General features: G+C 46.4%; 1 protein-coding gene across 4 annotated transcripts in view; it reads left to right on the top strand.

Moving 5' to 3' along the window:
• The window catches only part of CD226 (CD226 molecule), a 61,861-nt gene that overhangs the window by 9,483 nt on the left and 38,142 nt on the right, over positions 1–14,236 (top strand). For 2 of the 4 annotated variants that reach the window (XM_079785041.1, XM_079785039.1), the window contains exons 2-3: positions 1,557–1,634; positions 1,924–2,262. In XM_079785041.1, the coding sequence (XP_079641167.1) occupies positions 1,583–1,634; positions 1,924–2,262 (391 nt within the window). In that variant the 5' untranslated portion in view covers positions 1,557–1,582. The remainder of the gene's footprint in view (positions 1–1,556; positions 1,635–1,923; positions 2,263–14,236) is intronic. The other 2 variants (XM_079785040.1, XM_079785042.1) reach the window with 1 other exon arrangement.

Raw genomic sequence — 14,236 nt, 5'->3', positions numbered from 1 at the left:
GTTCAAGACCCTTTCAATCCAGTGCCAAATTCTTTTTTGTCACGTCCCCACCCACTACACTGTAGTCACATTGTTTCCTGGTAGTGTCCCATGTTGTCACTCCATTGCTCTTTCTCCCACTTTCTACTTGGAAATCCGTATTGTGGTTGGAAGGCCTAGCGTCTGGTACACTCTTCCCATGACACCCTGCCCAAATCTACTGGAATGAATTCCCTCTCTGGGATGTTATATAACTTGATCAAATGACTTGTACAGAAATGACCAAGTTTTATTATAACAATTGCTTCTTTAATCTGCCTGACCCAACATTTTATGGGTGATTTGGGGGTAGAGACCATGTATATCTTGTGCTGATATTGTCAGTAAATGGTTTCAATGAATTACTTACAAAACAGAGATCACAGATATGTCAAATAACAACCACAAAGCTGTTACAAATGATATTGTCAATGTGAAAGCTTTTGGAAAATAGAATGCTATGTAAACCTAAGTTGGCACCATACATTATTATAGGTACACATCATAATGTTCTGATTACCAAGACATTGTTGATTTCACATTTGATATTGCACTGTAATCATATAAGATGTAATAGTTAGGGACATTGGGTGGAGGTACATGGGAGCTCTCTGTACTATCTTGGCAAGTTCCTGTGACTCTATAATTATTTTATTTTATTTTTTTAAATATATTTTATTGATTTTTTACAGAGAGGAAGAGAGAGGGATAGAGAGTTAGAAACATCGATCAGCTGCCTCTTGCACACCCCCTACTGGGGATGTGCCCGCAACCAAGGTACATGCCCTTGACCGGAATCGAACCTGGGACCCTTGAGTCCGCAGGCCGACGCTCTATCCACTGAGCCAAACCGGTTTCGGCTGTAATTATTTAAAAATAAAAAGTTTTTAAAAAAATCAACCATAATGGTAGATTTGGAGGGCCTTTGGTGACTCCTTCATCATCCAAAGCCAATGTCTGAGCTCAGCAAAGGAAGGCCCCGCCCAGTGGAGCTGCCAGATCCCCAGTCACAGACTCCTCCCCTCGCCCTTCAGTCTCTGCTCAAATCTCAGGTCCTCAGTAAAGACGATGGGCCTTTCTATCAAAGGGAAATGCTAGAGTCTTTCCCCTGATCCCATGCCCCTGCTGTGTTTTCCCTCGTGCACTTACCACCTATAACTGACTCTACTTTTTACCTTTTTGTTTTCCTTTCTGTCTCCTCCCACTAGAACATAAGTTCCATGATGGCAAGAATTTATTTTTAAATAAATTGATTGTTGTATCCTCATTGCCTAGAGAAAAGGCACTCATCGAATGTTTGTTCAATGAATGAATCTCTGTAGAAATGAAAGCTTGAAAATAAGCTGTTTCCCCGAGAGAGAAGCAGTTCAAATCTGCCCATCCTTGTACGAGAGCAAAGCTGACTTTGAAGCTCAGACCTTTTTCCTGTGTTCACACTTCAGAAAGAGAAGATGCCACTGATAGTATCTGAGAGGAAGGAAACAGTACCTTGCGCTGGGCCTCTGCAAGTAACATTATAAAACTTGTCTTTTTTCCAGACCAGCTTCCCAGGCGCTTTCCAGAGATGGATTATTTTACTTTCCTCGTGGCTCTTCTTCATCTACACAAAGGTAAAGGTAATGTCTTCAGTCCTTTTTTTTTTTTGTCTTATAGTGTGACATGTTCTGAAATTATAATGCTCTATAGTTGGCTTAGATAATTTTCCACTTGTTCAGAAAAAGGAAAAGTTGCAAGTGCCTATTCCCAGCAGTGGAAACCTTTCTAGACGAAAGTAGGAGCTGTTAGTCTCTACCATGATCTCAATTTACTATCTTGCTAGGTCTTAGAAAGCTTAGAACAGCTTAAGATATCTATTTGGTGCTTTGAGCATAATGTCTAATTGAATGAATATGGTGTATATTTCAGCTCTCGGTGAAGAGATATTTTGGAACACAAGAGTGAAACTTGCAGAGACTCTGACTCTCGAGTGTCAGTATCCATTTTTGGGCACCTTAGTCCAGAAGGAGTGGTTCAAGGTCGACGGAATGGAGAAAGAATCCATAGCCATTTTTCACCCTAACTTTGGTTCGGTCATAAGGGAGCCCTATGCTGGTAGGGTTTACTTCTTGAAGTCAACCTCGGATCCCAACGATACGATGCTGGCCTTTCACAATGCCTCTGAGGCTGATGTTGGCTCCTATTCCTGCCTTCTTGAAATATTCCCATATGGATCTTGGGAAAAGGTGATACAGGTAGTTCCACCAGGTAAGTGCAAATTTCATTTCCCTTTTTACCCATCGGCAGCATTTGATTTTATAAAGCCTACGTAGAAACAATGAAGTGCTTTATCATATTCTGCGATGCTTTCCAATTCCATTTCTAGGTTCTATGAATATTATTTCAAAGGAATAAAACTATGAGTTAACTTTGTGTGTTTTTTTTTTATTAATGTGCTATCATTTTTGAGTAGAAGAAGCATCTCACAAATTTGAATGTACTGGTAGAAAGCACAGGTCTTGTACTGTCTTCATGATAAGTTGACCCTACATTAAACTGGCAGTGTCTGGGTCCAGGAATCCAATACGTCCCTCAAACCTCCAGCCCAGAGTTGAAGAGCAAATTGGATGCTTTATTCTGGGTAAATGGTACCATTAATGCAAAATTATGTTAGAATGTGTGTCAACTTTAGAACAGGCATCTCTCTGTTAATAATTGATTTAGAGAATTTGAGGGTAAGAATGGCTGCATTTATTTACTGCTTCTAGGAAGATATGCTGAGGTAACTTGGGAGATAACATCTCAAGGCCGCAGAATTTGTGGTGGAAATGGAGTTGTGGAGAGATTGACTATAACCCATGTGTCTCTGGCCTGGCTAGTCAGTTAAAGCAAACGTTATACTGTGTGTGCATTAAGTAAGCAAGTGTCATCTCATGTAATGCTTGTGAAGCACCATGGGGGAGGCCGTGTGTTCGCATTATACAGATGAAGAAACTGAGATCCGAGGTCATTAACTAACTCAAGTTTGGGAGCTGCCAAGTCACAGCACCCGGGTGAAACCAAGGGATGCGCCTGAAGGTGCCGGCAATGATCCCAAAGGGAACTCGACTCCAACAGAGCGGATCACGGAGGCTCAAGGAAGGGACAAGTCATGCTAGACCTTGAAGATGGGAAAGGAATTTTTTAAGGTAGAGAGACTGGGGCAAGGGAAAGAGAAAATGGAGAGTAAAGGACATCTTCGGCGATCCTGATGGCATTGGGTGGGTATTTAAAACTCATGCAGGACACAGAAAATGGACCCATCAGACTAGAGTCCAGAACTGAGCAGGATGTGGTTCTCACCCTGGGCTCTGAGACTAGAGGTCCCTGTCACTAGAGGTGCCCTGAGAGGTAACCTCAAGGGTGAGAAAGAAACTGTGAGCATGGGACCCTCTCCCTGTCTGCACCAGCAAAAAGGCTCAACATATGATATGTTGGGGTCCCAGGTAAGCTTTTATATCATAGATTAGAGGCTCGGTACATGAAAATTCATGCACGGGGTAGGGGTGGGGAGTCCCTCAGCCTGGCCTACCCTTTCTCACAGTCCAGGAGCCCTCAGAAGATGTCCTCCTCAGCGGGAGGCAACCAGGCTGATTAGGGGAAGGTGCTGCCCCCATCACCCCACTGCTGCTGCCACTGTCAGCCCTTGGCCCTCAGCCCTCACTTCTTAGCGCTGGCCCTGCCCCCCGCCCACTGGTGGGAGGCGGTGATCTGGGGCCAGGCCGGCTGGGCGAGGGGCTGTGGGAGGTTGAGGCACAGCAGGTTGCATCCCTTCCAGTCTCTGCGGAGGCGTGGCACCTGCCTCTGTGGCTGCCTCTGCGGAAGGGGCAGCACTGGGACCAGGCCACACTGCGGCCTGTCCCGTGCCACATCTGCGGAAGGGGGCACAGCGCTGCCTTCTCACAGCCTCTGCAAAAGGGGCCGTGGTGCTGGACCAGGGGTGCCAGACCCGGCCGCCTCTCCTGCGCAATGAGAGATGAGCGCTGGACCGGCCTATCTCTGCCACATGGCGCTGGCCCTAGGCCCTAGGCCCTTGCAGCAGCTGTGGCTTTGTCTGGATGGACGTCTGCCCTAATTAGCATATTACCCTTTTATTAGTATAGATTATATATTAGAAAAGAATTTGAACCCCACTGGGGCAGTAGAATGTCAGAGAGGAGCCCAGGAGTCTAGGATGGCTCAATCTCACTGTGCCTAATAGAATTTGAGCCTCACTCTGTAGCATAGACCCTTGAAGTCACTGAATAATTTTCAGAGGGGACACAAAATAAACCCATCTTTTTCACCGCCTGGAAGATGAAACTAGTCACACCCCTATAGGAAGGGAAGAGTTTAAGGGCAGGTGAACCAATTGTATTTTGTGCATTGGAACACTTATCCACTGCAGGTCAGAGTATAAATTGGTGCATATATCATATTATTGGTGTTGGTAATCTTCAGAGTTCTCCAGAGAGGCAGAACCAGTAAGACATGTATGTACATAGAAAGAAATTTATCGTAAGGAGTTGGCTCATGTGATTATGGAGACTGGCAAGTCCAACGGTGTATTGTGAGCTGGGAGATACACACACACACACACACACACACACACACACACACACACACACACGGGTAAAGAGGGTTCTGTACGATGTTACATTTCAGCAGTTTTTTATTTAAGAAAGAGAAAAGATATTAAATGGTGCCTATAAGAAATAGTCAACTGATGAAACAGAAACATTTTAAAGGCTTGGAAATCTCCCTCCTTAATGAAATAAAATAACATATAGAGAAGGCAGATGATAAGGAACATTTTAAGACTCATGGAAAGCCAGACTGTGGTTCCTGCCCCTCTCAAGGGTGAAATGAATGGGAATCCGAGCCAAGGCTGTTTCTGTTGACTTGCCTTTCATTTGAGAAGACAGAGAGGAGCAAGCTGGAGAGCTCCCATCACCGTGAGAGTCAAATCTCAGGCTTTGGGGTAAAGCTCTGTAATCAGAAGTCAAACAGAGAGAAATAAAGAAGCCACCTCCAAAACAAGGCAATCGTGGATTTATATACATGATTAAATGCAGTCACTGGATGGCGGAGAAAGTGTAATATACAAGCACAAGGACATGGTTGGGTTTTATGAGGGTCCTGTCCTCTGTTTGTCCAGTCAGCGCCCAGGACTCTCTGCTACTGCATTTCTCCATGAGGCCCCATCATTCACCCTCATTGCCATAGAACATCCAGAGAGGACTTTTACTTTACACTTGTTGCTTGACCCACTCAGGCAGTCCAGAGCTGGATGAAATTGGCGGTGATCTTTGCATGGAGCCATTTCGTTTATCTACCCCAAACCTTCCCTTTCTTTGTAGAGGCTTTGATGTCCCAGATGGCCTTTGGGTAGGGGCGCATTTGGCCGAATGGCTAGAGAGTGTTCCCTCGAGCTCTTTAAGATGTTCTTCATGCAGCTGGAGAGGGGGAATCCTTGAGTTTTCCTCCTCTAGCTTTCCGGAACCAGGCAGTTCACACCTCTAGTATCATCTTTACCACAGCTGCTCTCTCCCCAGCCCAGCACGACTGCCACCCACAGTATGTGGAGCGCAGCACGGTTCCTCTACAGAGTGGGTGCTGCTGGCATGTGGGTGAGAGTGTAGGGTGGGGAGTGTGGCTTCCTGTGTTGCAGCCCTTCCAGATAACTGGGAGAGCTCAGCCCACAGCCGAGCCGCCTCCCCAGACCTTCTGGGTCTATCTTCTTATTTATAGTTCCTCTCATCACAGGTGGAGAGCTGCAGACACCAAGCACTATTGTCCAGCTTCCTCTCGAAACTTCCATGGGATTAGGGGGTGGGTGTCAGTAGCATTCAGAGACCTTACAAGAATTTCCCCATCAACAGATTACATTACCTGAGAGTATCATTATATTTGTAAGATAAAAATGCTGGGTTTGGGCCCTGGCCGGTTTGGTTCAGTGGATAGAGTGTTGGCCTGTGGACTGAAGGGTCCCAGGTTAGATTCTGGTCAAGGGCCTGTACCTCGGTTGCAGTCTCGATCCCTGGCCCTGGCCGGGGGGCACGTACAGGAGGCAACCAGTCTATGTGGTTGATGTTTCTCTCTCTGTGCCTTTCCTCTTCCCTCCCACTCTCTCTAAAAATCAATGGGAAAATATCTTTGGGTGAGGATTAACAACAACAAAAAATGCTGGGTTTGGGATGTTTAAAACCAAAAGAACAAAAAGGGAAATATATAACTGGAGAAAGGAGGAAAAGCAAGCCCTCAGCCTACCCGAGGCCTGGGGCCAGAATCCGTTTTCTCTCTGAGCCAACGCGTCCCTGTGGCTTAGCTAGCACCGATAAAAGGATGCTGTGCTGTGCTTTCTGTTGGTGGGTTTGTTTGTGTTTGGTTTTATATGGAGCGGCGATTGTAAGCAGGGTGGCTTTTCCTCTCATTCGAAAGTGTCTGAAAACACTGAAGATTTGGAAAGTGTTGAGAATGTTAAGACTATCAAGTCAGTCATTTAGGGATCAACACAAAATTATTCCCGCAGGCGGCATCTCTTCCACTCACTCCACAGTCCTTTTCATTAAATAACCAGTTGATGGGGCATCTGGTGCTTCCCTTGAGAGACTGTTCACAATCCAATAAATCTCAATGTGAGAAAATTTCCCCCGACTTCACCTGTTTAACCAACTTAGGTTTTTGTGTGTGTGTGTTTTTTTTGTTGTTGTTTTTTAAGTCCTCTTCAGAAGCCCAGAGAGAAAGGCCCACATTCCGTAGAAGACTGATATACAAAGCTTTCTAAGGATGGAGAGATGATATGAAATATTCACATTTAACAGGGTTGTAAATAGCCTACGTGGGTCATACCTTCTGATGTTATTGGGGTGATGATTGTGGCCAAAAAGAATGATGTCTGGGCATGAATTCTGTGAGCATTTAGGTTCACCATTTAACTAGAAGGGTATTTAAGAAACACATTCTCAGTTCAGCAGACCAGCTCATTTCTTTTTCCTCTTTGTAAAAATTTTTAAAAATATGTTTTTATTGTTTTCAGAGAGAGGAAGGGAGAGGGAGATAGAAATATCAATGATGAGAGAGAATCATTGATTGGCTGCCTCCTTCATGCCCCATACCAGGGACTGAGCCTGCAATCCAGGCATGTGCCCAACCAGGAATTAAACCGTGACCTCCTGGTTCATAGGTTGACACTCAACCACTGAGCCACACAGGCCGGGCATGTGTCCCATTTCTTTGCAGGCTACAATTCTATATGCCCCCCAACATTGACAATTCCAGATTAGTTTAGTGAAGGGATGTGTGTGTGTATTTTCTACATATGTAGGACGGTTTCTGTCTTGACATAGAAATAACCCAAAACTTCAGAAAGTTTCAGGCCATCCACTAAATTTGTTCCCCTAATGCAGTGGTCGGCAAAATGCGGCTCGCGAGCCACATGTGGCTCTTTGGCCCCTTGAGTGTGGCTCTTCCACAAAATACCACCGCCTGGGCGAGTCTATTTTGAAGAAGTGGCATTAGAAGAAGTTTAAGTTTAAAAAATTGGGCTCTCAAAAGAAATTTCAATCATTGTACTGTTGATATTTGGCTCTGTTGACTAATGAGTTTGCTGACCACTGCCCTAATAGAGTTATTTTTCTTTACAACCTGGGTGCTACAGTCAGAAGTGCAGCAATCCCCCTTATCCATGGTTTCCCTTTCCCTGGTTTTAGTTACCTGCAGTTAATGTTGTCTGAAAATATTAACTGGAAATTTCCAGAAATACACAATTTATAAGTGTAATATTGCACACCATCCTGATAGTGTGATAAAATCTTTCTTACCATCTGGCTCTGACATGAGTCATCCCTTTGTTCACATCTTCACAAGGTATACACTACCCCACCCTCTCATTAGTCACTCAGTAGCTGTCTCGGTTGTCAGACCGACTGTCGTGGTATCATAATGCTGGTGTTCAAGTCAAGCTTATAGTAGCTAATGTTAGGTCCCAATGCCTACATCATTCTCCTCACTCCATCCCATCATGTTGGCACTGCATCATCTCACATCATCACAAGCAGGGTGAGTACAGTGCAATCAGATATTCTGAGGGAGAGACCACATTCACATCAATTGTATAATTATAATATACTAGGGGCCCAATGCACAAATTCATGCACCTTGAAAGGAACTGTGGGCTGCGAGGCTGTGGTGGGCACAGGGGCGGGTCTCGGCCTCAGTCCCCTGTCTGCCAGCAGCCCCGCTCCCGCCACTGCCACTCGCATCCACTGATGGTGCAGAGAGATTGGGGCTGGCGCCAGCAGTGGGTGCAAATGGGGCCAGCACTGTCAGCAGGTGCAAACGCCAGGCAGGACTGCAGCGTGCAGGAGCAAAGAATTTCCAGTAACCACCAGAGGCTTGCCCCGATGACAGCAACTGGCACCACACCTTGGTCTGGTGCCCCTGCTCACCTGCTTCACCATCCCACCATGGCTGGCGCCTGCCATGTTCTGTGCGCACCCCCTGATGGTCAGCACCTATCATAGTGGCCAGTTGTTCGGTTGTTCAGTTGTTCCGCCATTTGGTCTATTTGCATATTAGGGATATCTTACCTTATAATAGAGAAACATGCAAATTGACCGCACCTCCGCTATGCCCATGATTGGGCCAGCGGAGGCTGAGGGCGGGACTCCGGGTGGCCTGTCGACCGTTGATAAAATCAAGATGGCGGTGCCCAGTGGCCGCGCCCGAGCTGCTGCTCCCCTGGGGTGCCTGGGGTGATCGGCACCCCGGGGGGCGTGGCCGCGCCCGTGACCGCTCCCTGGGGGTGCCTGGGGTGATAGGCACCCCTGGGGGCGTGACCACGCCCGTGCAGCTGCTCCCCGGGGGTGCCTAGGGTGATCGGCACCCCGGGGGGGCGTGGCCGCGCCCGTGCCCGCTCCCCGGGGGTGCCTGGGGTGATCGGCACCCCGGGGGGGCGTGGCCGCGCCCCTGCTGCCGCTCCCCGGGGGTGCCTGGGGTGATCGGCACCCCGGGGGGCGTGGCCGCGCCCGTGCTGCCGCTCCCCGGGGGTGCCTGGGGCGATGGGCACCCCGGGGGGGCGTGGCATGGGGGCGTGGCCGCTCTCCGGGGGTGCCTGGGGCGATCGGCACCCCGGGGGGGCCGTGGCATGGGGGCGTGGCCGCTCCCCGGGGGTGCCTGGGGCGATCGGCACCCCGGGGGGGGAGTGGCCGCGCCCGTGCCTGCTCCCCGGGGGTGCCTGGGGTGATCGGCACCCCGGGGGGCGTGGCCACGCCCCTGCTGCCACTCCCCGGGGGTGCCTGGGGTGATCGGCACCCTGGGGGGGCGTGGCCGCGCCCGTGCCCGCTCCCCGGGGGTGCCTGGGGTGATCGGAACCCCGGGGGGGCGTGGCCGCGCCCATGCCCGCTCCCTGGGGGTGCCTGGGGTGATCGTCACCCCGGGGGGCGTGGCCGCGCCCCTGCTGCCGCTCCCCGGGGGTGCCTGGGGCGATCGGCACCCCGTGGGGGGCGTGTTCGCGCCCGTGCCGCTGCTCCCCAGGGGTGCCTGGGGCGATCGGCACCCCGGGGGGCGTGGCCGCGCCCGTGCCGCTGCTCCCCGGGGGTGCCTGGGGCGATTGGCACCCCGGGGGGGGGCGTGGCCGTGCCCGTGCCCGCTCCCTGGGGGTGCCTGGGGTGATCGGCACCCCGGGGGGGCGTGGCCGCGCCCGTGCCGCCGCTCCCCGGGGGTGCCTGGGGCGATCGGCACCCCAGGGGGCGTGGCATGGGGGCGTGGCCACTCCCTGGGGGTGCCTGGGGCTATCCGTGTGAGAGGGATGTCCAACTGCAGGTTTAGGCCCGATTCCACAGGGATCGGGCCTAAACCTGCAGTTGGACATCCCCCGAGGGGTCCCATATTAGAGAGGGTGCAAGCTGGGCTGAGGGACACCCTCCCCAGTGCACGAATTTCGTGCACCGGGCCTCTAGTATGTATATATATATATATATATATATATATATATATACACACACACACAGTATATTCTTATAATTATTCCATTTTATTATTTTGTTAATCTCTTACTGTGCCTAATTTATAAATCAAACTTTATCATAGGTATGTAAGTATAGGAAAAAACATTTTATATATATATATATATATATATAAAATATATATATATATATATATATATATATATATATATATATATATATGTTTCCATACTATCTGCAGTTTTAGGCATCCACTGAAGGTCTCAGACTGTATCCCCCTCAGATAAGGGGAGAACTATACATCATTTTTCATCTGAGACAGCAGGGAATTCAATTATTGTCTCTGAGACATAACTCAGTAACAGTGCATGAGACAAATGAGACTTTCTTAGCTTGTCCTTGTAGCTTATGACATCATATTTCTCAAAATATATCTTGCTTATTTTTTTAGGAAGCACACTTGCTCATTGAATAAGTATAAAAAAAGAACCTTTATTTAATGTAGTTAAATACTGTCACTTCTTCCTTCCATTTTTCTTGAATCCTAGAAATGGTTGCTAAAAGAATGGACATTTAATAAGTTAGAAACATTTCCAATTACTGGCATCGTGTTTTGTTGAGCAGTTTTATACTTAACACACTCTGACTCATATGTTTTCAGTGAAAATAGCAGACTTGAACCAAAGAGCAAATTATTCAACATTGTTGCTCAAATGACACTTTTAAGGCATTAAAGTCTACTTTTGATGGGATGAATGTTGATAAATAATAGTGTACACCCTCTCTAAATCCACTGACTAGACATTTGCCTTTTGGTGTGAAGAAAAGAAGAAATGAGTGAGGTTTTTGTTTTTCAGAAGTTTCTAATTATGTAAACATGTGGACCACGTCCCCACAGTGCAGGGAAGAACTTGCTATGTAGCCTGGAAGAGTGTTTTGGGACTTGAGAGGTAAAGAGATTACTTCCAGCTTGAGGAAACCATGGGAGGTATCTGCCTCAGCTTGGAAGTCTGAATTATGATTCTAGAAGGAAGACACATCATAAAAAACATGATGTATAAGAGAAATGCTCTTTATATTTGGGACGTATGAAGAATACATTTGGTCACAGTTTGAGGGGAAGGGCAGTGGGTGAGAGATCTGGATTCTGGACTTCATTAGGTGACTAGTCAATTCTCCAATAGTGGAAGCTACATATTGGTCAGGATTGCAACCATTGTTTGGAGCCATTCCTCCAGTGTTTCTCATTTCAGGAACGGGGCAAGGTTTCTTAGCTGCCTCTGAAGGGTGTGTCGCATATGGAGTGAAAGAGAATTTAAGGGACAGAAAAGGCATGAGCAAAGACAGCATCACCCTCCCTGTGATTCCAACAGTGTTGGGCACAGTGCTTGCACTTGGAGGATGTCATTGGGAGTTTGCTCCTTAGGAGTTTGCTCAATAAAACGGCAGAAGGATGGGGGTACAAGGTGGGAAGTGATGCTTCCATAGAAAGCCTGTACATAGGAAAGGTGTTAATTCCAAACATGATTAAGTGAAACAACACCTCTGACGAGTGCCTTCCAGGGAGTATGAAGTATTTTCCCTCAAGGTAAAATTTATAGTCCATAATATGTAAAACATAGTTTGAAGTTTGGTGTTTCTTTTTTTTTTTTTTTTGGTGTATACTTATTTCCTTAAATAATTATTTATACCTAACTTCACTATAAAAAAAATAAGTAGAAGAGATTCCCCCCCTAAATATATTCTTTCCATGGGGAGTTGATTGAAATGTATCTACCATTTTCTACAGATTTCGTAGTTTACTGAGATACCTGGGTCATTTATCCCACCAGTTTATTTCCCACCCAGAACAGTTCATTGTCATTTGCAAATGATTTTCTTATAGGACGTACCTACAGTAATTAAATTCATAGAAACAGAAAGTAGAATGGTGCTTGTCAGGGGGTAAGGATGGGTAGTGGGGAATTGTTTAATAGGTATAGAGTTTCAATTTTGCAAGATAAAAGGAGTTTTGGAGATTAATTGCACGATATGTGAAAGTACATAACACTACTGAACTGGACACTTAAAATGGTTAAGACAGTAAATTTGTTATGTATATTTTACCACAACTTAAAATATTTTACATATACGTCTGATGTTGAGTTCAGTTACAGGACTAATTTATGGGAGATTTCACTATTAACAATGATCAATTAAGAGAAACTCCAGCTATTGTTTTGCTTTTTGTCTTCATGACAGTAAGAACAAAGATGGAATTCTTCTAACTAGTCCTGTGTCATTCGGAAAGTCCCTTCATTTTTTTTGAGCTTTGGTTTATTAATCTATAGAATCCTATCTAATAAAGAGGGAATATTCTAATTGACCATCACACCCTAGAAAAGATGGCGCCGCCCGAAGCTAATAAAGAGGGAATATGCTAATTGACTTCCACACCCTCAAAGAAGGTGGTGCTCACAGCCACAAGATGATGGTGCCCAGTCCCCTCAGCCCCGCCGGGGTAGCAGGCATGTGGCGTCACCTTCCCCTGATCACTGGGTTGCCTCTTGCCCCTGAGGGCTCCCAGACTGTAAGCGGGGCAAGGCCGGGCTGAGGGACCCCACTCCAGTGCATGCATTTTCATGCACCAGGCCTCTAGTGGGAATAATAATATGCATCTTATGGGCAGGCTTGAGAATTAATGAGATGATGTGTGTGCCTAGCACATAGCAGGTGCTCTATGCATGGCCATTCTGTTGAGTTCCCTCTTCATGTTCCCTAAGGAATGAGACATTCTGTCCAGAGTGAAAGTCCAAGAGTATTTCCACAAACACATACTACCACTTGCCAGGAGGCTCAGGGGAGGTAGAAGAGGATAAAGGGGAGATAAATGGTGATAGAAGGAGATTTAACTTTGGGTGGTGGACCCACAATGCAATATACAGGTGATGTATTATAGAGTTGTGCACCTTAAACCTATATAATTTATTAACCAATGTCACCCCAATAAATTCAATAAAACTTATAAAAGTCCCAGTAGATATAAATTTAAGGAGTCCACCAGATTTTGATTAATATAATTTTTTTTTAGTTTTATAGTATTGGCTTGGAGGTCTATAGAACAACCAAGTGTCCATCTTAGAAAAATGTGCAGTTTCTGTAGCAGTTGTCAATTCAGACGATGTCTGTGTATGCCGTCCTTTATAAACATTGCTGTATCTCTCCTCTATAAACATTTTTTCTTTGGCAGTCTGAGGGCACAATACTCCATTGATGTTTATTGACTGACCTCTTTCCACCCTGAATCATATGTGTTGCTTCTATCAAGCTTGTCACTTTTTTGCAAGTTTCCCATTAATCTACTTAATTTTTTTTTAGGCCTCCAGGATTTGTGGAGATAAATTTATGGATTTCTATTGAGGGGGATAGAGACCTCACTGGGGAACAGCAAATTTTTAAAAAGGCCAGAGCTGATGGGTAAGGAGGTATAAAAGAGAACCTTTTAGCAGTTGCTGCTAAGAGACTTGAGAAATCTCAATGGGCTTCTCATCAGTCACACTGTAGACCTGGATCTGCCAGCCTCCATCCTCACTGTGTCTCCCTGACCCTCCCCCTCCCCAGCACTGTGTTTCTCCCTGAGTCCTCTCCCCAGCATTGTGCTGTCTCTATGAGCCCCCCAACACTGTGCTGTCTCCCTGAGCGTGCCCCCCCAGCACTGTGCTGTCTCCCTGGGCCCCCCAGCACTGTGTTATCTTTGTTTCCAGCACCTCTAACTCCTACTCGTCCTCACCACTTCAAGCTGCTTTGGGGTAGAATTCCCAGGCACCTGCTTTCAGCACTGTGTGTCCTCAGAATGGCCGGGTCTCAGTTTCCTGACTTCATGGGATTAGTGGAGACATGCATCTGAGATGCTATTGAAATGCAGCATTTCTAAATGAGGCCTTGGGACCTTCAATGTGAATCGTTCCTTTTACCCATGTCTGTGTCTAGTGCAAAATTTGTATAGTCTCAGCAAGGCCGTCCCTCTTGATGATGAAATGATTTCTCATGCCTTATTAGGCCTATATAAATATTTGAAAAGTAACATTTATTCTTCTCATTAGAATAAATGTAAAGTTTTGTAATATATTTGCCATACTTTTAGTGGTGTTATAAAAACCTTCTGAACGCTTATTTTTCCAGGTTTGTATCTATGTTAGTACTCTGCTTAGTAATTGATGACTGGTCATTTATCATGGGGAATTTCTTATGTCAATGTCACTGATAATAAGGGCTAA

This window comes from Cnephaeus nilssonii, assembly GCF_951640355.1.
Source record: "Cnephaeus nilssonii genome assembly, chromosome: 11".
NCBI lineage: Eukaryota > Metazoa > Chordata > Mammalia > Chiroptera > Vespertilionidae > Cnephaeus > Cnephaeus nilssonii.
This window is presented reverse-complemented; position numbering and strand designations above follow the sequence as displayed.